The sequence below is a fragment of the Trichosurus vulpecula genome, chromosome 9 (assembly GCF_011100635.1).
Source record: "Trichosurus vulpecula isolate mTriVul1 chromosome 9, mTriVul1.pri, whole genome shotgun sequence".
Taxonomy (NCBI): domain Eukaryota; kingdom Metazoa; phylum Chordata; class Mammalia; order Diprotodontia; family Phalangeridae; genus Trichosurus; species Trichosurus vulpecula.
The window spans coordinates 112090707-112115746 of NC_050581.1; the positions used below are offsets into that span (position 1 = coordinate 112090707).

General features: G+C 39.9%; 1 protein-coding gene across 2 annotated transcripts in view; it reads left to right on the forward strand.

Annotated features, from left to right (window-relative positions):
* Positions 1 to 25040, forward strand: part of LOC118830915 (KAT8 regulatory NSL complex subunit 1-like) — a 178822-nt gene that overhangs the window by 123245 nt on the left and 30537 nt on the right. For both annotated transcript variants that reach the window (XM_036737996.1, XM_036737997.1), the window contains one exon: positions 24750 to 24942. In XM_036737996.1, coding sequence (XP_036593891.1) covers positions 24750 to 24942 — 193 coding nt within the window. The remainder of the gene's footprint in view (positions 1 to 24749; positions 24943 to 25040) is intronic.

The window sequence follows — 25040 nt, forward strand, 5'->3', positions numbered from 1 at the left end:
GGATATGATTCCAAAGACCAAGAATGTGATCACTAGGTTTTAAAAGATGAAAGGAGGAGGTAGAGAAGTCAAATAATTTGCTGCTTTTAATTTGCTTTGAACTGAAAAATCAGATTACCGTGTTTGTTATAATTTTATGTTTTTTTAAAGAAGTAAATAGGTTCAGAATAAAGGTCTAAAGGGCATAAATAAAGTACATAAACTTTATTTTTAGTACATGGATATCTTTTTTGTGCCGAAATTCATATTTATTTTATCTTCATTGACATCATTTGAAGTTGCTGAATACTTTATTTCAAAATAACTAAGTTGATATTGGGCCATTACTAAGGTTTCTGACTCTTTCAGAATATCCTGTTTCTATCTTGCTTGCCCAGCTCTCACTTGTGGTAAGATGTTACCAGTTGAGATACATTTTAGTACACAAAGAAAAACCTTTATGATTGCTGAAAAATAGAAGCTGCAAGTCAACAAATAATTTATTAAGTTCCTATTACCTGCCAGAACCTGTGCCAAGTACTGAGAATACAAAAAAAGCTTTCCTCATCCTATCCCCACCCCCAAAAAATCAATCCTTGTTAATGAGCCCACTTTCTAACTGGGGAGACAACAAGAAAACAACTATATACAAATGATATAGGGTAAACTGGAGATAATCTCAGAAGAATGGCATTAAGAATAAAGGCTTCTTACACTTGATGGAACTTAAACTGAAATTTAAAGGAGGCCAGGGAAGCCAAGAGGCAGAGATGAGGAAGGAGGGAGTTGTAAGCATGGAGGAAAGACCATGAAAGTGCCTGGATTCAGGGGATAGAATGTTGTGTGTCACGAACAGTAGAGAGAGGCAGTGCCACTGCAGGGGGAGGGGAGTAAGAAGACTGGAAAGGTTAGGTGAAGTCCTGGTGACAAACAGCTTTGATTGCCAAAAAGGATTCTTGTGTTTGATCTGAGAGGCATTAGGGAGCCACTGGAGTTTATTGAATTGGGGCGGGGGGGGGGCAGGGAAGGAGGGGTGTTGGGAGGGAAGGTGACATAGTTAGCCTTGGAAGGTGAACTTAAGGCAGAGTGACTGATCAGCAGGCTACTGCAGTAGTCCAAGCATTAAAGGATGGGGGCTTTCACCAGAGTAATGTCAAGATCAGAGGAGATAAGGGGGTTTGTTGGCAATAGATTAGATATGAGGAGTGAGAGAGTAAGGAGTTAAGGATGACATCTAGGTTGGGAACCTGGATGACAAGGAAGATGGTGGGAACTTTAATAATAAAAGGGAAGTCAGAAGGAAAGGGGGAGACTTAGGGGAAATCTAATGAATTCATTTTTTGCTAAGTTGAATTTAAGATGTCTATGACATATCCAGTTTAAGATGCCCAATAGGCAGATGGACATGCAAGATTGCCAGTCAGGAGAGAGGTTAGGACTGGACAAGTAGAACTGGGAATCCTCACACTGTGGAGATGATAGTTGAGTCCATGGGAGCTAATGACATCATTAAGCAAAATAGTATGAAGAGAGAAGACAAGAGAATCCAGGGCAGAGCCTTGAGTGACACCCATGGTTAGTGAGTGTGACCTAGATAATCTATCAAAGGAGACTGAGAAGGAACTGTAAGACATGTAGGAGGAGAACTAGGATAGAGCACTGTCATGAAAACTTAGAAGAGAATACCAAGGAAATGGGAATGATGGAGAGTATCAAAGACTGCAGAAAGATTAAGAAGTATGAGGATTGAGAAAATTAGATTTGGCCATTGAGATCATTGGTAACTTTGGAAAGAGCAGTTTGATTAAAATGATAAGGTGGAAATTGGAATGCAGAGAACTAAGAAGAGAGTGAGAGGAAAGGGAGTGGAGGGACCAATTATAAATGACTTTCTCAAGGAATTTTAGCCATAAAGAAAGGAGATAGCGGGTAGTAGCCAGCAGAAATGGACAGATCAAATGAGAGCTTTTTGAGATCAGGGTGGACATGGATATATTTCTAGGCTGTAAAGAAACAGCCAATGTATAGGAAGAATTTGAAGGTCAGTGAGAAGAATAAGCATGATAGAACAACTAATTTGCTGGGGAAAAAACATAATGGAATAGAATAAAAGTAGAGGGGTTTGCCTTGGCAAGGAGAAGGGCAACCTCTTGTTAAATAGGTGTGAAGAGAAAATAGTAGTAGAGTGATGAAAGATAAGGAGAAGAGGGAACTCATGGCAAATGGTCTTAATTTTTTGTGTGGAATAATGAGGCAAGGTTCTCAGCTGAGAGAGTGGGGATAGTGAGAATTGTGGGAGATTTGCATAGGGAAGAAAACTTCTGTAAAAGCTATTGTAGTAAGTTGAAAAAAGATTACCTTGCCTCCATGAGGTCACAATTGGAATTACGTAACATAAATTTGTAGAGAACCCACCTAACACGATTTTGTGATTTCCCCCACCACCCCGTTTCACTCAGTAGCATGTGAGTAGGAGCAGAGGCAACAGAGTGATCCAAGGATGAGGATTGACAGAGCAAGATCAGCAATAGGATGAGGGGACAAAGTCCACAAGAGGACAAGGTAGAGTTGAACTGGTTCAACAGGAGGTCAAGATGGAGAAGAGAGGAGCAGAGCATAGCCAGTGAAATGTTGATGGCCTGGGGAAGAAGTGAGGAGGGTGGAAGGATTGAAAGTGAGGATGAAAAACAGAGTTTGGTGTTTTAAGGCACAGGTGGAGTAACATCACATTGTGATCAGATAAAGGAATTTCAGAGTTCTTGAACATAGAAATGTTCATTTGTGGATCATGGAAAGATCAACATTATGACTGTCTAGGTTGAGGTGGATTGGAGGAGTAGATCATGGGAAATGAGTATGTTGAGGAATTGGGAGGTGTTAAGGGCTTTAGGGAATATTAATATGTATGTTGAACCCCTAGTATAAAAGCTAGAGTTGGGGAGTAGAAAAAGACCATGAGCCAGGCACTGCACTCATTTGAGGGAAGGAAAGTGAAAGTTCTGGAAGATGGTAGACAACAACCACCATAATATTGATTAGGTAATAAATATGGATGGAATGCATCTCAAGGAGGAGAGTTTACTGATTGATGACGGTGCTAGAGGAAGAGCTGGAATGGGAAGCAAGGAGTATCCAACTCTCCCACCACTACCGGTGAGTTGGAGGGAGGGGACAGGTGGAGTATAAAGGAGAGTGCAACCAGTGCTAGAAAGAGTAGTGGGCTACCTGTAGTGCAGACATTCCTGAGATCGTGGTGGAAAGGTTAGGTGGCTTTTAGAGTGAGAAATTGGCAGGCTTGGGTTGAGGGGAATAGAAAAAAAGGAGTCAAGTTCGAACATTGACAGCTGGGGATTCAGAATCACTAAGTTAGGAATTGAATGATGGGTTTGGAATATGTTAATTGGTAAGAAATTAGTTCCATAGGGGTTCAGCTTGGAGATGGAGTTGCCCTAGGGTGACAGACAGCGAGGATGGTTAGAAAAGAGTATTAAATATAAGGGTGCCTAGGTGTGGGCAAAGCAGCTACTATGGAATTGTAACTAACTGCAGAATGTTCTAGGAGCTGGATGGAATGGCTGCTTAGCAAGGCCTTTGTAAAAAAAAAATCCTATCACTAATATAATGATAACTCATTTTTAATAGTGCTCAAGGATTTGTAAAATGTTTCACATACCTTATCTTATTTGGCCTTCACAACAGTCTTATGAGGAGTTCTATTGTTTTTTGGTTCAGAGCAGGGGTGGGGAACCTTTTCATGTTGGAAGGCCACATTAATATTTAGCTGTAATCAAATAAGACTGCATTTAAGAGACTTCAATTAGATATATTTTAAAATTAACATTATTTTGTAAAAATCTAATGACTATGTCCTTAACTTCAAAAAATGAAAACTTTTTGTAAATTTTAAGGTTAGCTAACCTTTTAATGACTTTGTTGTGTCCGCTTTTCGTTAAAGAGCATTTGAATATTTGGTTCAGCATGGAGGTATGCCATTTCAGTTGATCTTCTAGATGGGTATCAGTCATTTCTGACCTTAAGGTTGTCTTGATTTGGATTAGGTGGGAGAGAATGCAGATTCATAACAGTAAGTGGCTGGAAAACAAGAAAGCCAAAGGCATGGGTATTTTACTGCATTTTTCCGTATTTCAGTTGGATCTTTCTTAGCATCAAACAATCACTTTCAAATGTCTTATACTGAGAGCTCAGTCAGTTCCATCTGTAGTTCTTTAGGTGCCTTGGTGATATCAACTAGATATGGCTGAAATGCTAATTTGAGTGTGAAGTCATGATTCTCAAAGTCAGTGAACCATTCATTGTATTCTCCAATTAATAGGTCTATAACAGCTGTGTATTCTTCAAAGGATTCACATACACCATCCTGCCCATCAGTGACCTTTGCTCACTGGGGAAAATGTTCATCCGAAATTTCCTTTTGAAGAAGAAGTGTTTTGAAAAAAGATAGCTTTTTTTTTTGAAAGGCTTGGATGTTTTGCCACATATCATATAGACTCCCATCCCCTTCCCTACTATTTTCCTTTAGGTCAGGATTCCTATATATTTTATTTCCCAGTTGCATGTAAAAACAATTTTTAACATTCACACAATTTCTATATCACTGAATGACTTCTCTTTTTTCCCTGAGTATATAAACTGCTTTATAAGTTGCTTCAGTGGCATTATTTCCAGATCTTCTTGCTGCTTGAAATAATTGTCTTTGCTTTTGTTTTTCTTTTAATTTCTGCAATACAACTTTTCATGCCTCTCCCTCTAATTTAAAATATTTGTTGTCCTTATGAATGTTATAGTGCTGATGAGCATTGAATTTCTTTAATGTTGAGATTGCAGTTATCACAAAGCAAGCAAATCGTGTTATCTTTAGCAGAAACAATATATTGCAATTCTCAATCCTCATTAAAAAATCTGTTTTCTTCCTTCAGTGTTCTCTTGGTCTTCTTTGATATGATGAACTGTTAAGCAGACAGAATTAAAAAATATTGTCAAACTGTGTAGCTATTCACAAATTCCACTTCAAACAGAAACGCAGTGCTGATAACAGACTAGCGTACTTGACCCCCATAACCTCTTGCCAACCAGCCTCATAGGGTAGTGGTGCCAGTCAGGCAGGGGAAATTAGAACTAAATGATGAGCATAGCAACTGTCAGTTTAGCCTTATGGCTTACTAATGTTCTAATTGTTCTGGTCAATCTGGGAGGATTATTTCATTGAAGCTTATTTTTTATTCTTTGGTGTTTTAAATATGTTCATTTTAAAAATAAAAAAATATAAAAGATGAACAAGAATGTATTAATAAAAATAAAGGAATTTGTTCTGTAAAATTTGGATTCAGTCAGAAGGCTGCACTTAAGGACCTAGAAGGCCACATTTGGCCTTAAGGCCGTAGGTTCCCCACCCCTGGTCCAGACCTTTCATTTCAGCTGGTTAGAGAGCTTCCTGGTGAGATAATACAAACTTTCATTGTAGACTGGCAGCTTCTCTACCACTTAAAAGTCTTGGTAAGCTACCTTAAGCACCAAGAGGTTAATTGAGTGGCCCAGAGTCACAACCATAAGGGATCAGAGGGAGAACTACAGGGATTCATTGTTATTGCTATTTTATTGATGAGAAAACTGATTCAGGATAAATAGAGAGAGACAGGATTGAAACCTAAGCCTTCTAGGTTCAAGTTCATCACTGTCCACTGTGTATCACTGGCTCAGTGATTCAGCCACTGGGTTTGAAACCTTGGAAAACACAGTGTTCACCAAATTGCTCAGCATTGCAGGCCACCCTGGCCATTGGATTTGATGTTTTCATGGTACCTTATCCTCTGTGATATACATACTATCATCTAGGCCTCTATGAACATCTGACCCATGAAATTGTTTTAGGCCACTTTTCTTTGGCATTTAGCACAGTTCCTTCTTTACAGTAGGCACTTATTAAATGTTTCTTGTATTTAATTGAATTCCAATTCAGCAAGCATTTACTAAGCACATACTACTGGGGATTAAAATATATTCCTATTTTAAAATTGTGGCTCTTGGGGGCGGAGCCAAGATGGCGGCTGGTAAGCAGGGAATAATGTGAGCTCCGAACGGAGACCCTCCAAAAACTTATAAAAGATGGCTCTGAACCAATTATAGAACGGCTGAACCCACAAAACAGCAGAGGGAAGCAGAGCTCCAGCCCAGGACAGCCTGGATGGTCTCTGGGTGAGGTCTATCCCACACAGAGCTCAGAGCTGGGAGCTGGGAGCTGGGAACGGAGTGGAGCAGAGCCCAGCCTGAGCGGCGTGGACCATCCAGACCAGAAGCCAGGCGGAGGGGACCCTAGCGCCCTGACTCAGTGAGCTGCGGCAGTTACGAGACTTCTCAACCCACAATCACCAAAGACTGCTGAGAAGGTTAGTGGGAAAAGCTGAGGGAGTGGAAGGAGTTCGGTTCGGCTTCCAGCCCCGGGGGCAGCGGAGGTGGGGCAGCTACAGCTGTTGTTACTTCTGGCTCCAGGCCCACCTGGTGGGAGGAATTAAGTGGCAGATCAGAGCAGGGGTGCACAGCCTGCCGAAGATCTAAGCCCAGTTCGGGTTGGGGGTTGGGGAAGGAGCAGTGCTGGTGCGGCAGAGCTGGCACCTCCCCCCCAAACGTGGAACATAGAACTCTGTAATCTACAAGCAGTCGTACCCCACTGAAAAACTCAAGGGTCAAGTTAGTTGGCTGGGAATATGGCCAGGCAGCGAAAACGCACCGAGATTCAGTCTCAGACCTTGCATTCTTTCTTTGCTGACAAAGAAGACCAAAACATACAGGCAGAAGAAATTAATAAAGTCAAAGAGCCTAAACAGAAACCTCCAAGGAAAACAGGAACTGGTCCCAGGCCATGGAAGAGCTCAAAAAGGATTTGGAAAAGCAAGTTAGAGAAGTAGAGGAAAAATTGGGAAGAGAAATGAGAAGGATGCGAGAAAACCATGAAAAACAAGTCAATGACTTGCTAAAGGAGACCCAAAAAAATACTGAAAAATACACTGAAGAAAACAACACCTTAAAAAACAGACTAACTCAAATGGCAAAAGAGCTCCAAAAAGCCAATGAGGAGAAGAATGCCTTGAAAGGCAGAATTAGCCAAATGGAAAAGGAGGTCCAAAAGACCACTGAAGAAAATACTACTTTAAAAATTAGATTGGAGCAAGTGGAAGCTAGTGACTTTATGAGAAATCAGGATATTATAAAACAGAACCAAAGGAATGAAAAAATGGAAGACAATGTGAAATATCTCCTTGGAAAAACCACTGACCTGGAAAATAGATCCAGGAGAGATAATTTAAAAATAATTGGACTACCTGAAAGCCATGATCAAAAAAAGAGCCTAGATACCATCTTTCAAGAAATTATCAAGGAGAACTGCCCTGATATTCCAGAGCCAGAGAGCAAAATAGAAATTGAAAGAATCCATCGATCACCTCCTCAAATAGATCCCAAAAAGAAATCTCCTAGGAATATTGTCGCCAAATTCCTGAGCTCCCAGATCAAGGAGAAAATACTGCAAGCAGCCAGAAAGAAACAATTTGAGTATTGTGGAAACCCAATCAGAATAACCCAAGATCTGGCAGCTTCTACATTAAGAGATCGAAGGGCTTGGAATGCGATATTCCAGAGGTCAATGGAGCTAGGATTAAAACCTAGAATCACCTACCCAGCAAAACTGAGTATCATGTTCCAAGGCAAAATATGGATTTTCAATAAAATAGAGGACTTTCAAGCTTTCTCAGTGAAAAGACCAGAACTGAATAGAAAATTTGACTTTCAAACACAAGAATCAAGAGAAGCATGAAAAGGTAATGAAGAAACAGAAATTGCAAGGGACTTACTAAAGTTGAACTGTTTTGTTTACATTCCTACATGGAAAGATGATGTGTATGATTCATGAGACCTCAGTATTAGGGTAGTTGAAGGGAATATGCATATATATATATATGTTTATGTATATATATATATAAGTGAATGTGTATGTATGTATGTATCTATGTGTATATGTATGCATGTGTGTGTAGGTATATATATGTGTGTGCTTTTATATATGTATATACATATATATATGTGTGTGTATATATATATATATATATGTAAAAGAGAGAGAACAGACACAGGTTGAGTTGAAGATGAAGGAAGATATGTAAAAGAAATAAAATGAAATTAAGGGATGAGAGAGCAACATACTGAGGGAGATAGGGAGAGATAGAATGGGGTGGATTATCTCGCCTAAAGGTGGCAAGAGGAAGCAGTTCTGTGGGAGGAGGGGAGAGGGCAGGTGAGGGGGGAATGAGTGAACCTTGCTCTCATCAGATTCGGCCTGAGGAGGGAATACCATACATACTCAGTTGGGTATCTTACCCCACAGGAAAGAAGAGGGAGGAAGATAAAAAAAATAAAAGGGGGGGATGATGGAGGGGAGGGCAGATGGGGGTGGAGGTAATCAAAACAAACACTTTGGAAAGGGGACAGGGTCAAGGGAGAAAATTCAATAAAGCGGGATGGGTTGAGAAGGAGTAAAATGTAGTTAGCCTTTCACAACATGAGTATTGTGGAAGGGTTATACATAATGATACATGCATGGCCTAGGTTGAATTGCTCGACTTCTTAGGGAGGGTGGGTGGGAAGGGAAGAGGGAAGAGAATTTGAAACTCAAAGTTTTAAAAACAGATGTTCAAAAACAAAAAAAAAGTTTTTGCATGCAACTAAAAAATAAGATACACAGGCAATGGGGCGTAGAAATTTATCTTGCCCTACAAGAAAGGAAGGGAAAAGGGGATGAGAGGGGAGGGGGGTGATAGAGGGGAGGGCTGACTGGGGAACAGGGCAAGCAGAATATATGCCATCTTGGAGTGGGGGGGAGGGTAGAAATGGGGAGAAAATTTGTAATTCAAACTGTTGTGAAAATTAATGCTGAAAACCAAATATGTTAAATAAATAAATTTTAAAAAAAATTGTGGCTCTTTTTATCACTCAACTTGTACATGCCACAATGAACAACTGAGACATTACGATTCCCCAGATATTTTAATAATATTGCTAAGACTTTAAGTCTCAAAGGAGTCAAATTGGCACATCCCTTCTGCTACCACTCCCCAAGTTAACCTCAGAAATAAGCTTAATTCTAGAATTGGAAGTGAGTCAGATTTTGAAAGTCATAGGCTCCAACCCAGGTTTAGTTACCTCTTTGGATACCCACAAATGTTCTTGCCATTTCCAGAGGCAGTGCTTTTTTCTGGGTAGGGTGAGGCTCTCAAATGCCTTATCCATGGAGCCCTATGTAATTTTCACAGCCCATATGCTTTGGACTGTGGAGGCAATATGTTAAAAATGGAGTTAGAAGAGCTGGGTTCATACCCCATCTCTGAAGCTTGGTACCTACGTGGGATAAGTCACTTAACCTCTGTCAAGCTCATTTCTTCATAAAATGAGGAGGTTTATAGTAGGTAAGGTAACTCTAAGGTCCCTTTAAACTCTAAATTAGCAATTCTTAAACTTTTTGGTCTCAGGAACCCTTTATACTCTTAAAAATTTTTGAGAACCCCAAAGAGCTTTTGTTTATGTGATTATATAAAAATTTACAGCATTAGAAATTAAAATGGATTTTTAAAAATATTCATTTAAGTTAATAACAAATTCATTGCATATTGACATGAATAACATCTTTTTATGAAAAGTAACTTTCTCCAAAAAAAGTTCTTGAGAAGAGTGATGTTGTTTTACACTTTTAAAAAACTCTTTAAATGTTTGTCTTAACAGAAGACAACTAGATTGTCTGCTTCTGCATTTAATCTGTTGCCATGTTGTTTTGATTAAAGCAAATGAAGAAAATCTGGCTTCCCAAAAATGTGTATTTGGAAAGAGTAGGAGTATTTCAATAGACAAATAACATCATTATCATGAAAGTAATTTGGAAAGGATCTCAGAGACTCCCAGAGAATCTGTGGACTAACTTTTGAGACCTGCAGCTCTGGATCAATATTCCCTGTGAGCCTTTCCTAGCTCAGCCCTGCTTAAACTTGTTACCTACCTAGCCATTTCCAGTTTCATTTGATGCTCATTAACCACATTGTGAAAGCTAGCTCACAGTTATGCCTTGTCCCTTTATTTTGTCCATTACACTTTGGTACCTCTATACTTATATTCTATTCTACTGCCTATCATGGTACAGCCCACATGGTATACTTCCTTTGTTTGGTATATCTGTAAATAGATTTAATTACTCATATAATTCACAACTTTTTCCCCAAAATTGATTTTTCATGAAGAGAATTGAAAATTCCCATTTCCTAAATCTCACAAGAGGAAATTTCCAGTGAATCATGGTAAGAAGATGAACTTCACAAAACAGTGGCTTACTGTTCATTTAGAGGGAGTTGGTTCCCTTGGTTCTCCTGTAGAATTATAATGGGGTGAAAGAAATAGTATCAAGTCTTCATTTGTTTCCAATTATATTTGAGCTTTTTTTTTGTCATGCCAGCACCCTCAGTGTTCATGTAAAAACAAAAAATGCTCCAAGACCTAAACAATTAGCCATTTCCATAGAATTTTAAATGCTGACACTGTAATAAAAGTTTTTTTAGCAATATTTATCATTACACTGCTTCAAACTGTACTCAATTTTCCTCTTTTTAATCCTTTGCTATTACCGTCAGTTTTGAGCCTTGTGAAGATTGAAGTGTGCTTTTTTTTGTCTTCCAATTTATACAAAAATGCTACACTCAAGAACATCCTTAATGGAGGAACAACTGTAGGAAAGACAAAGACAAAAAAAGTTTGAGTGGGTTTTTTTTAAATATATGAGAGGAGCTTCAAAAAAGGGGTAGAAACATTGTTTGGGGGATAGGAGGGAGACAGTGACAGTAGATAATAGAGAATTATTGAAAAGGTGGATAGAGTGCTGGGCCTGGAGTCAGAAGGACTCCTTGGGTTCTAATCCAGCTTCAGACACTTCCAAGCTGTGTGACCCTGAGCAAGTCAACCCTTTTGGCCTTAGTTTCCTCATCTGTCAAATGAGCTGGAGAAAGAAATGGCAAAACACTACAATATCTTTGCCAAGAAAACCCCAATAAGGGTCATGAAGAATCGGACACGACTGAAAACAGTGGAACAACATGAACAAGAAGATAGTAAGAAAGCCACTAGCGGTCATTGGATAATTTAAGTGTCAGATGAAAGAGTTGGCATATGTGAATATTGAGCCATCACTAATGATCTTTGAAAGATTGTGGCGAACAAAAGAGGTGCTGTAGGATTATATTCCTAGTTCCTAAAAACGTGGTAAAAGTAGCATATGTGTGCAACAAACCCTTTATTTGCTGTGACAATTCTAGAACAACAGCAATAATAGTCAATATTTATATAACACTTAAAGGTTTGCAAAGCACTTTGTATGTTATCTCATTTGATCCTCAAAAGTACCCTATAAAATAGATGTTGTTATTTTCCCCATTTTACAGAGGAGGAAAAAGGTTCAGTGACTTGCCCAGGGTCAAACAGCTAGTAAGTGTCTGAGGCACAATTGTAATTCAGATTTGCCTGGCTCCAAGTCCAATGATCTATCTACTGTACCACCTAGCTTTCTCAATTTGTGATCAGAATTGATAAATCATTTATCATTAAAGGAAAGGCAATGGTTATAGATGGTCAACATGATTTCATCAGGAGCAGTTCATGCCAAAATACCCTCATTTCCTTTTTTTTTTGACACCATCTCTAGACTAGTATGGATAACAAGCATATATTAAAACCTTTATTTGTGCCAGGCACCTTGTTAAGCCTTCCCTGCTCTTAAGGAGCTTATATAATAATGAGAAAAAAAACATATAGGGGAATGGGTGCCAGAGCAGGCAGCTAGGGTTTGAGAAGTCAAAAAAGTGGTGAATGGGGTCAAAAGGCAATTCTTTGACACACCCTTTCCAGAGGCAAGGGTAATAATGATTTGATAACAATTCAGAAAGAAATGGGGGGTGGGGGGGCTGGGCTTAAAATGGCCCCGGTGAAGATGAGGACTCATGGTTTCAAGGAGAGTAAGAGCATAGCTTCTTTTAGGCATGATCTTTCACATGCTATAAATATAGTTGGCCTGGATTTTGCCAGGCATTTGACAAAGACTCCCTAGCTAACCTTATTTTAGAAGGGGTGGGGAAGAGGAATAGTACAAGTAGAAACTGAATGACAAGGCCCAAAGGGTTATTAATGGTTCAGTGTCATCTTCAAAATGAAAGCTATGGTGGAGTTCCCCAGGGATCTATTTGTTGCTGTTTTCAAATTAAAAGACATATATGGCTTAAATGTGACACAAATCTCAGCAAGATAGCTAGATAATACCGTGGAAGATAGAGTCAGGATCCAGAAAAACCTTGAGTGGCTAGAGCATTGGGCCAAATTTAAGAAAATAAAATTAAATAGGGACAGAGGAATGCTCTTACGTTGATTTTTTTTAAAACACTTAATAAGTACATGGTCAGGCAGTTAAGGCTTCATATAGGACTGGGGTTCTTTCATTTTTTTTTTATCCATAATAGTCATGTTATGAAAGAACACAGACAAAAAAACCTCAAGAAAAATAAAATGAAAAAAAAAACCCTAAAGTTGCTTTAGTCTGTATTCAGACACCAACAATTCTTTCTCTGGGGATGGATAGCATTTTTCATCATAAGTTGTTCAGAGTTGTCATGGATCATTGTATTGCTGAGAATGGCTAAGTCATTAACACCTGATCATCTTGCAATATTGCTATTACTTTGTATCCATTACATATCACTTTGCATCAACCCATGTAAGTCTTTCTATGTTTTCATGAGAGCATCCTGCTCATCATTTCTTACAGTTATTACATACCACAATTTATTCAGCCATTCCCCAATTGATGTGTATCCCTTCAATTTCTAATTCTTTGCCCCCAGAAAAGAGTTGCTATACATATTTTTGTACATATAGGTCCTTTTCCCTTTTGTTTTTTTTATCTCTTTTGAGATACAGACCTAGTAGTGGTATTGCTATTTCAAAGAGTCTGCATGTTTATAGCCCTTTGGGCATAGCTCCAAAATGCTCTGTAGAATGGTTTAATCAACTCACAACTCTGACAACAGTACATTAATGTCTCATTTTTCCCACATCCCCATCCAGCATCTGTCATTTACCTTCTCTGGCCTATTATCTAATCTAATAGGTATGAGGTAGTACCTCAGAATTGTTTTAACTTGCATTTCTCTAAGCAATAGTGAGGAAGAACATTTTTTTCATATGGCTATAAATAGCTTTAATTACTTCATCTGAAAACTGATCATATTTTTTGATCATTTGTCAATTGGGAAATGACTCTTATTTTTATAAATTTGACACAGTTCTCTATATGTTAGAGAAAATGAGGCCTTTATTAGAGAAACTTGCTTCAAAAAAATTTTTACAGTTACTATTGCTAACTGTATTTCCCTCCATCCTATTTCCCCTGCCCCCGTTTATTGTACTCTCTCTCTCTCCTTTCACCCTGTCTCTCCTCAAAAGTGTTTTGCTTCTGATGATCCCTTCCCCCAATCTGCCCTCCCTTCTATTAGCCCCCCCCCTTTCTTATCCCCATCCCCTTCTGTTTTCCTGTAGGGTAAGATAGATTTCTGTACCCCATTGCCTGTGTATCTTATTTCCCAGTTACATGTGAAAACAATTTTTAACATTCATTTTTAAAACTTTAGAGTTCTAAACTCTTTTCCTCCCTCCCCATCCACCCTCATTGAGAAGCCAAGCACTTCAATATAGGTTATATGTGTGTTGTCATGCAAAACACTTCCATAATAGTCATGTTGTGAAAAACTAAATATATTTCCTCCATCCTATCCCACCCCCCATTTATTCTATTCTTTCCTTTCACCTTGTCTTTCCTCGAAAGTGTTTGCTTCTGATTATCTCCCTCCCTTCTATCATCCTCCCCTTTCTTATCCCCTTCCCTCCTACTTTCCTGATCAGTAAGATAGATTGCCATACCCAATTGAATGTGTATATTATTCCCTCTTTAAACTAATTTTGATGGGAGTAAGGTTCACTTATTCCCTCTCACCTCCCCCCTCTTCCCCTTCATTATAAAAGCTTTTTCTTGCCTCTCTTATGTGAGATAATTTACCCCATTCTACCTCTCTCTTTCTCCTCCCAGTACATTCCTCTCTCACCCTTTAATTTTATTTTTTAGATATCATCCCTTCATTTTCAACTCACCCTGTGCCCCATATGTACATATATTCCCTCCAAGTACCCTAATACTGAGAAAGGTCTTGTGAGTTACAAATATCTTTCCATGTAGGAATGTAAACAGTTAAATTTTAATGAGTCCCTTATGGTGTCTCTTTCCTGTTTACCATTTCATGCTTCAATTGAGTCTTGTGTCTGAAAGTCAGATTTCCTATTTATCTCTGGTCTTTTCTCAAGAATGTATTAAATTCCTCTACGTCATTGAATATCAATTTTTCCCCTTGTGGATTACACTCAGTTTTGCTGGGTAGGTGATACTTGGTTTTAATCCTAGCCTCTTTGACCTCCAGAATACCATATTCCAAGCCCTCCAATTCCTTAATATAGAAGCTGCTAAATCTTGTGTTATCCTGATTGTGGTTCCACAATACTTGATTTGTTTCTTTCTGGCTGCTTGCGATATTTTCTCCTTGACCTAGGAGCGCTGGAATTTGGCTATAATATTCCTGGGAGTTTTCATTTTGGGATCTCTTTCGGGAGGTGATTAGTGGGTTCTTTCAATTCTATTTTACCCTCTGGTTCTAGAATATCAGAGCAGTTTTCCTTGATAATTTCTAGAACAATCATGTCTAGGCTCTTTTTTATCATGTCTTTCAGGTTGTCCAATAATTTTTAGATTATCTCTCCTAGAATTATCTTCCAGGGCAGTTGTTTTTCCAATGAGATATATTTCACATTGTCTTCTCTTTTCCTAAATTCTTTTGGTTTTGTTTTATAATTTCTTGCTGTTTCATAAAGTTATTAGCATCCATTTGCGCCATTCTAATTTTTGAGGAATTATTTACTTCAGTGAGCTTTTTTACTTCTTTTTCCATTTTGCCAATTTGCTTTTTGAGGCATTCTTCTACTCATTGGCTTTTTGTAGCTCTTTTGCCATTTGTTCTAGTCTATTTTTTATGGTGTTATTTTCTTCAGCATTTTTTGTGTCTTCTTTACCAAGCTGTTGACTCGTTTTTCATGATTTTCTTGCATCACTGTTATTTCTCTTCCCAATTTTTTCTAAATCTCTCTTACTTAATTTTCCAAATCCTTTATGAGTTCTTCTATGGCCTGAGACCAATTTATATTTTTCTTGGAGGCTTTGTATGTAGGAGCTTTGAATTTGTTGTCTTCTTCTGAGTGTATGTTTTGATATTCCTTATCACCACAGTAAGTTTCTGCAGTCAGTTTTTTTCTGTTGTTTGCTCATTTTCCCGGCCTATTACTTGACTTTTTAACTGTTTGTTAAGGTAGGTCTCTGCTTCCAATGTGGAGGGCATACTCTCCCAAGCTTCAGGGGTTTTGTGCAGCTGTTTTCAGAGATACTTCTTGGGGCCTGTTAAGTTTTAGTTCTTCTAAGGTGGTATGATCTAAGGAGAGGTGTTTACTCCTCTCCTGGTCTATGCTCTGGTCTGTGAGTGACCACAAACACTCTTTTCTGCCCTAGAACTGTAATGAGGGTTCCCTCTCCACTGCTGCACAAGCTCTGCTATGCCAGTGCTCCTCCTCACCCCAGGGCTGCCACCCAGATCAAGTGTGGGCAAAGCAACAGAGTCCTGCCTCAGTGCCAGCAAAGATCCCTGTAATCTCCTCATGACCAGTTGTTCAATCTCCTTACTGTCTGTGAGCTGAGAACTCTGGAAGCAGCCACTGCCACTGCCGATTCACTCTCTCCCGAGGCCTACCCTTGGTCCCCTGGGATTAGGGCTATGCTGGGGCTAGACAGTGCTCCTCTTTCACCCGGGTCTGATAGACATTCCCATTGACCTTCTAAGGCATCTTTGGTGTTTGTGGGTTGAGAAGTCCAGAAACCACCACAGCTGCCAGTGATTCAGTCCACTGAGGCCTGCTCCAGGTTTGCTGGGGCCTGGTATGTGCTGGTGCAGCCTGTGCTGGACTGTGCTCCTCTCTTAGTCTGGTGCAACAGACCTTTCCTGTCGACCTTCTAGATTGTCTGGGGCTGGAAATTTTTTTCACTCTGTCTTCTTGTGGCTTCTGATGTTCTAGAATTTGTTTAGAGTAATTTTTTACAGCTATTTGGGGGAGAGCTCAGGCAAGCCTTGCTTTTTCTCTGCCATCTTGGCTCTGCCTGTAGGACAGGGGTTCTTAACCTGAGATCTACATATCTCCAAGGGGTCTGGGAACTTGGGAGGGGGAGGATTACATTTTTATTTTTATTAACTTGTAACTGAAAATAAGCATTTCTTTCCATTTATTTTATGCATTACAAACTATTTTAAGAGGAGTCCATAGGCTTCGCTATACTACCAAGAGAGTACAGGACATACACAAAAGTTATGAGTGCTTGATGTAACAGACGATGCTTGAGGTATGTCTCAAAGGAGAAGAGGATGATTATATGAAGTAGAGGGTGAGGGAAGGATAGCAATCCAAGTGTTGGGGTTGGCCAGAGACACAAAATGGAGTAGCGTGTGTAAGGAATAAAAAGAAACTCACTTGGGTTAGATCACAAAGTGCTAGAAGGGAGTAATTTATGACACATCTGGAAATATAAGTTGGGGCTAAGTTGTAAAGTCCTTTAAAAGCTGAGCAGAGGAGTTCATAATTGATTCTAGAGACAGTAGGAAACATCTAGAGTAGGAGTCACATAGTCAGATAATAGCTTAAAGAGACACTGTTTTTGGCAGTTGTGTGGAAGACAAACTGAAGTGAGAAGAGGCTTGAGACATGATAGTCAGTTAGGAAGCCATTGTAATAATTTTGGCAAAAGGTGAAGAGGTCCTAAACTAAGGTGGTAGCTGTGTGGAGAGAAAGGGGATCAGATAGGAGAAATAACAAGATGGGGGGGAGGGGCAGAGCCAAGATGGCAGCTGGAAAGCAGGGACTTGCTTAAGCTCTCCCCCAGGTCCCTCCAAACACCTGTAAAAAATGGCTCTGAACAAATTCTAGAGCTGCGAAACCCATGAAATAGCAGAGGGGAGCAGGTCTCCAGCCCAGGACAGCCTGGATGGTCTCTGGGACGGGTCTATCGCACAGTGCTGGGAGCAGAGCGCAGCCCAGCGTGGCCCAGGACCAGCCAGACCAGGAGTCGGGTAGAATAGGCCTGAGGGCCAAGAATCATTGAGCTGAAGCAGTTACCCACTTCTCAACCCAGAAATGCCAAAGACCACAGAGCAGGTTAGTGGGAAAACTGCTGGATAGGGGTGGGAGCAGTTTGGCCCCAGCCCTGGGGATGGTGGAGGTGGTGTGGCAGGGGTGGCTTCTACATTAAGGGATCGAAGGGCAGTTAGAATATGATATTCCAAAGGTCAAAGGAGCTAGGATTAAAACCAGGAATCACCTACCCAGCAAAACCGAGTATCATGCTCCAAAGTAAAATATGGATTTTCAATAAAATAGAATAAAATAGAGGACTTTCAAGCTTTCTCGCTGAGAAGACAAGAGCTGAATAGAAAATTTGACTTTCAAATACAAGAATCGAGAGGCATGAAAAGGTGAACAAGAAAGAGAAATTATATGGGACTTACGTTGAACTGTTTTGTTTACATTCCTACATGGAAAGATGATGTGTATAATTCATGAGACCTTTCTCAATATTAGGGTAGTTGAAGGGAATATACAAAAATATGGACAGAGGGCACAGGGTGAGTCGAATATGAAGGGATGATACCTAATAAAATTAAGGGGGTGGGAGAGGAATATATTGAAAGAGGGAGAAAGGAAGAGATAGAATGAGGTAAAGAAAAAGCATTTCTGTAGGAAGGGAAGAAGGGGCAGGTGAGGGGGAATGAGTGAATCTTGCTCTCATTGGATTTGATTTGAGGAGGGAATAACATACACATTCAATTGGGTATCTTACTCCACAGGAAAGTAGGGGGGAAAACAAATAAGGGGAGATGATAGAAGGGAGGGCAGATAGGGGGAGGAGGTAATCAAAAGCAAACACTTTTGAAAAGGGACAGGGTCAAGGGAGAAAATTGAATAAAGCAGGATAGGACATGATGGAAGGAAATATAGTTAGTCTTGATTATTGTGGAAGTATTTTACATAATGATACATGTGTGGCCTATGTTGAATTGTTTGCCTTCTTAGGGAGGGTGGGTGGGAAGAGAAGAGGGGAGAGAATTTGGAACTCAAAGTTGTAAAAGTTGGTGCTCAAAAAAAGTTGTTTTTGCATGCAACTGGGAAATAAGATATCTAGGGAACGGGGCATAGAAATCTATCCTGCCCTACAAGAAAGTAAGGGGAAGGGGGATGGTGGGGGTGAGTGGGGTGACAGAAGGGAGGGCTGACTGGTGAATGAGGCAATCAGAATATATGCCATCTTGGAGTGGGAGGGGAGGGTAGAAATGGGGAGAAAATTTGTAACTCAAAATCTTGTGGAAATCAATGTTGAAAACTAAAATATTAAATAATAAAATATGAAAAAGAGAAAAAAAAACCAAGATCTGGTATTTGGTTGGATCAGTAGAGTGAATGAGAGTGAAGAGTTAAGGATAATGCCAAGGATGTGAGTGGAGAGTGGAGAGTGGAGAGTGAAATTATGGTGTTATATTTGACAGAAATACGAAAGTTTGAAGTAGGTGTGGGTCTGAAGGGAAAAGCCATTCCGTTTTGGTTATGTTGTCTGAGAGTTTTTCAGAACATCTGGTTTGAAATGTCCAGTGGTCAGTTGGTGATAGCAGATTGAAGCTCATGGGAGAGATCTACGGCTCTTTATTATATAAGTTATGTAAAATTTGTGATTATGTAAATTTGGGAGTCATTGGCATAGAGATGATAATTGAACCCATGGGAGACAATGCAGTTACCAAGAGAGAAAATGTATAGAGCTTAGAGTAGGTACTAAGGTCAGACCCTTGGGGGATACCCACAGTTACAGGTGTGATAAAGATGATGAATGAGCAAAGGAGACTGAGAAGGAACACTCAGACTGCCATGAAAACCCAGAGAGGAAAAGAGTATCCAGAGGGAAATTACTTTCAGCTGTGTGAAAGCAGCTAGGTTGAGAGGACAACTCAAAAGATCATTGGTGACTTTGGGAAGAGCAGTTTCAAGTGAGTGATGATGCTAGAAGCCAGACTGCAGAGGATTGAAGTGTGAATAAAAGGAAAAGTAGAGAGTGTTAAGTTGGCAAGGTATGATTTGGTAACAGTTTACCTGAAAAAGATCTAGGAACTTTAATGATTGCAAGCTCAGTAAAAGTGTGATATGGTAGCCAGAAAAGCACATGTAATCCTAGGTCACCTTAAGAGAATCCTAGCTTCCATTAATAAGATGGTGATGGTCTGACCACATCTAGAATATTGTATTCAGGTCTGGGTGCCACCAAAAGTATATCTGAAAATAAATCCAAGATAAAACTCAGGAAGCACTAGCTAATGCAGATTAGGGATACTCTTGATAAACAGGAAAGAGCATAAGAATACTGTGCTACAGAAGGGTTGGTTGAAAAAAATGGAAATGTTTATCCTGGAAAAGAGAAGGCTTGGGTGGTTCATGATAGCTTCCTGAAAGAATTGACAAATATTTTCAATGTGGAAAGGGAATTATCCTTCTCCTTGACCCCACGAGTTAGAATCAGAAGCAATATATGAAAACTTTGTGTCAAGAAAGACTTCTTAACAATCAGAGTTGTCAAGAAATGGAATAGGATGTTTTCAGGAGTCAGTTGGTTTCCCTTCATTGGAGTTCTTCAAGCTGGGACTGAATAACATCTTCTCTGATTTGATTTAGTGGTGATTCTCAACCCTAGTGCTTGTTCCCCGGGGGCATGTATTATAGCATGTACAAAACTGCCATATCTGTGGCTTACAATGCTGCCTTAGGACCTTTCCCACCTAAGATATAATTTATAAGGTATCATGAAATAAGTTCTCACCTGTTTGTGCTACGTAGTAAAGTGACTCCTTCTGGAAAATAGTCTGCCATACCTTGAGCAGTCTTGTTGGTTCCAATTATTTCGTAATTCTATAGAAAGCATTTTTTTTTAGCATTTATTTTTTTTATTAATTTAAATTTATTTGACATATTTAGTTTTCAGCATTGATTTTCACAACAGTTTGAATTACAAATTTTCTCCCCATTTCTACCCTCCTCCCCCCACTCCAAGATGGCGTATATTCTGGTTGCCCTGTTCCCCAGTCAGCCCTCCCCTCTCATCCCCTTTTCCCTTCCTTTCTTGTAGGGCAAGATAGATTTCTACGCCCCATTGCCTGTGTATCTTATTTTTTAATTGCATGCAAAAACTTTTTTTTGTTGTTTTTGAACATCTGATTTTAAACCTTTGAGTTCCAGATTCTCTCCCCTCTTCCCTTCCCACCTACCCTCCCTAAGAAGTCGAGCAATTCAACCTAGGCCACATGTGTATCATTATGTATAACCCTTCCACAATACTCATGTTGTGAAAGACTAACTACATTTTGCTCCTTCCCAACCCATCCCGCTTTATTGAATTTTCTCCCTTGACCCTGTCCCCTTTCCAAAGTGTTTGTTTTTGATTACCTCCACCCCCATCTGCCCTCCCCTCCATCATCCCCCCCCTTTTATTTTTTTTTATCTTCCTCCCTCTTCTTTCCTGTGGGGTATGATACACAACTGAGTATGTATGGTATTCCCTCCTCAGGCCAAATCTGATGAGCGCAAGGTTCACTCATTCCCCCCTCACCTGCCCTCTCCCCTCCTCCCACAGAACTGCTTCCTCTTGCCACCTTTATTTGAGTTAATCCACCCCATTCTATCTCTCCCTATCTCCCTCTCTCAGTATGATGCTCTCTCATCCCTTAATTTCATTTTATTTCTTTTAGATATCTTCCCTTCATCTTCAACTCACCCTGTGTCACACATACATATACACATAGATATATACATACATACACATTCACTTATATATATACATAAACATATATGTGTATATATATATATATGCATATTCCCTTCAGCTACCCTAATGCTGAGGTCTCATGAATCATACATGTCCTCTTTCCATGTAGGAATGTAAACAAAACAGTTCAACTTTAGTAAGTCCCTTGCAATTTCTGTTTCTTCATTACCTTTTCATGCTTCTCTTGATTCTTATGTTTGAAAGTCAAATTTTCTATTCAGCTCTGGTCTTTTCACTGAGAAAGCTTGAAAGTCCTCTATTTTATTGAAAATCCATATTTTGCCTTGGAGCATGATACTCAGTTTTGCTGGGTAGGTGATTCTAGGTTTTAATCCTAGCTCCATTGACCTCTGGAATATCGTATTCCAAGCCCTTCGATCTCTTAATGTAGAAGCTGCCAGATCTTGGGTTATTCTGATTGGGTTTCCACAATACTCAAATTGTTTCTTTCTGGCTGCTTGCAGTATTTTCTCCTTGATCTGGGAGCTCTGGAATTTGGCGACAATATTCCTAGGAGATTTCTTTTTGGGATCTATTTGAGGAGGCGATCGATGGATTCTTTCAATTTCTATTTTGCCCCGTGGCTCTAGAATATCAGGGCAGTTCTCCTTCATAATTTCTTGAAAGATGATATCTAGGCTCTTTTTTTGATCATGGCTTTCAGGTAGTCCAATTATTTTTAAATTATCTCTCCTGGATCTATTTTCCAGGTCAGTGGTTTTTCCAAGGAGATATTTCACATTGTCTTCCATTTTTTCATTCCTTTGGTTCTGTTTTATAATATCCTGATTTCTCATAAAGTCACTAGCTTCCACTTGCTCCAATCTAATTTTTAAAGTAGTATTTTCTTCAGTGGTCTTTTGGACCTCCTTTTCCATTTGGCTAATTCTGCCTTTCAAGGCATTCTTCTCCTCATTGGCTTTTTGGAGCTCTTTTGCCATTTGAGTTAGTCTGTTTTTTAAGGTGTTGTTTTCTTCAGTGTATTTTTCAGTATTTTTTTGGGTCTCCTTTAGCAAGGCATTGACTTGTTTTTCATGGTTTTCTCACATCCTTCTCATTTCTCTTCCCAATTTTTCCTCTACTTCTCTAACTTGCTTTTCCAAATCCTTTTTGAGCTCTTCCATGGCCTGGGACCAGTTCCTGTTTTTCTTGGAGGTTTCTGTTTAGGCTCTTTGACTTTATTAATTTCTTCTGTCTGTATGTTTTGGTCTTCTTTGTCAGCAAAGAAAGAATGCAGAGTCTGAGACTGAATCTCAGTGCATTTTCGCTGCCTGGCCATAATCCCAGCCAACTAACTTGACCTTTGAGTTTTTCAGTTGGGTATGACTGCTTGTAGACTACAGAGTTCTATGTTCCACGTTTGGGGGGGAGGTGCCAGCTCTGCCACACCAGCACTGCTCCTTCCCCAAGGACCCCCAACCCGAATTGGGCTCAGATCTTTGGCAGGCTGTGCACCCCTGCTCTGATCTGCCACTTAATTCCTCCCACCAGGTGGGCCTGGAGCCGGAAGCAGCAGCAGCCGTAGCTGCCCCACCTCCGCTGCCCCCAGGGCTGGAAGCCGAACCGCGAACTCCTTCCACTCCCGCAGCTTTTCCCACTAACCTTCTCAGCAGTCTTTGGTGTTTGTGGGTTGAGAAGTCTCGTAACTGCCGCAGCTCACTGAATCAGGGCGCTAGGGCATGCTCTGCCCGGTTGCTGGTCTTGTTGGTCCACGCCACTCAGGCTGGGCTCTGCTCCACTCCATTCCCAGCTCCCAGCTCCCAGCTCCATGCGGGATAGACCTCACCCAGAGACCATCCAGGCTGTCCTGGGCTGGAGCCCTGCTTCCCTCTGCTGTTCTGTGGGTTCTGCTGTTCTAGAACTGGTTCAGAGCCATTTTTTATAGGTTTTTGGAGGGGCTCGGCAGGGAGCTCAGGCTGGTCCTTGCTTTCCAGCTGCCATCTTGGCTCCGCCCCTCTATAGAAAGCATTTTAACTTGTTTGAGCATCCTTTAGTATATAAGCAGTTCTGCCTTCTAGGAGGTCACATCACAAGGTTATGGTGTACTTCAACTAGTGCTAGAGTAAGTGGATTCAGTCTACTCTTCTAATGAAGCTGTATTTTTTTTAAATTCCTCAGGATAGCCATTCTCAAACAGCATACTTTAAGGAACTTGAGCAATGGGACTGTTGTGAAAGTAAGGAGGAAAATATTTGGAAATGCTGTTTTGAATTTCAGGTCCCTTCACCATCTCACATCATGTGTTCTATCTGCCTGCATCTCCCACTCTTTCCCTGGTCGAACTAAACCCTTCTTCATCCAGGATAGTCTGTATACCTATCCCTTAAATATAACCTATCTTCTTCCCCATCAGATAAAAATTGAAAAACCAATTGGTATAATATTTAATCATTGGTTTCATTGATATCTGTTGTGTCTTTCTGTCTGTCTGGCTTTGTCCGTCTGTGTGTCCCCTCTTCCTGCCAGAAATTTTAAGATCCTTCAGAACACAACCTGGGTTTTGCTACTTTGTTTTCTGTACATAGTAATTAACATAGTTGAATTGAGACAAATCAAGGTTCTAAGCAAGGCCAATAAAAGTACACATTAAATAGGCAAAAGTAATACATTCAACAATCTCTGTATTAGAAATTGTTCTAGTTAGGCTGAATTTTTCAAGTTTGTTTTTAGACTCATAGATGTCTTTTCTCAATGCAAGTGGCCCCACAGACTTTGAGCCACCACTGAGGATAACAGATTAGATTTCTTACTCCACCTCATACCTAACTTTTTTCTGCTACCTTGCACAGGAGGTAGGAAATAGTATATAAGAGCCTGGAAGTCTGCTTTAGATTTCTCTAGAGAGACTTAATTACTTGTGAAGGGACAGGTTCACCATATAGCTAACAGGAGGCTTCTCAAGACTCTCCCTCTTGCATGTAATGAAAATTGACTGTGACCTTATCTAGCTTAGAAGATAAATGTATGTTAACAGGAAACATTTCACTTCCTGGTACTCCTGTGTATATACCAAGTAGTCCAATTTATAAGCTTATTTAGTCTATGGTATGTTACAGTGAAAGGAGAAATGATGTTCTTATCATTTTACCTTTTTATCTATAATATTGGGAACATCCTTTTCAATTTCATAGCGTTCCTTAAAAAGACTTCTAATTCTTTAGTCTTCTTTGATGAATGCTTGAACTGAGAGCTTTCTTAAGCAGTTTGGGCAGGTGTGTGTGTGTGTGTGTGTGTGTGCGTGTGTGCGTGCGCACGCGCGCGCGCGTGTGTGTGTGTGTGTGTGTGTGTGTGTGTATTTGAAAAAAGTTCTGTATAATAGTATTTGTTGACCACAACACTTATTTCAAGGTCATCCCTTAAACTGGTGAGGTTAGGCATGTTCTTACTTCTTTTCCGATTAGTGTAAATTTGTACTTAATTTATCAGATTCACCTATTGTTTGTCTCTAACGCATATCAGTCATGCCATTGGTCTATTGTTTTGGCATTTCTGCCAAAAAATCCTTCCTTGGAAAAACTTCAAATGAGAAATTAACACAAGTAAGAGTATAACAAATATAAAAAAACCTCAAGAACCAGAGTCAATTTCTTGACCCCTAATTCTAACAGGTTCCTTATTATCACATTTTCAGAAGAATTGAGGAATAACATTTGATTTGTTCCTCCTTGATTTGCAGTTCACGTTCAAATTCCTTGGATAGCAACTCTCATCCTGAAGAGACACTCAATAAACGGAAGCGATTGGATTCTCCAACCACCTCCCTCTCACCATATGATAGCAGTTGTATTGCTGCCCGAATCCGCCCTTTGTGCAAATACAGGAAGCGCAAGCTGCTCCGGACCAACACAGTCTCATACCTCAGTAGAAAGGTAGATTCGAGTCTTTTGTGGCGTTAGCTATCTGGCTAAAGCAGTTGATGATCAATGCATGGATTTGGGGAAAACATTTAACGAGAAAGGAGCCACCT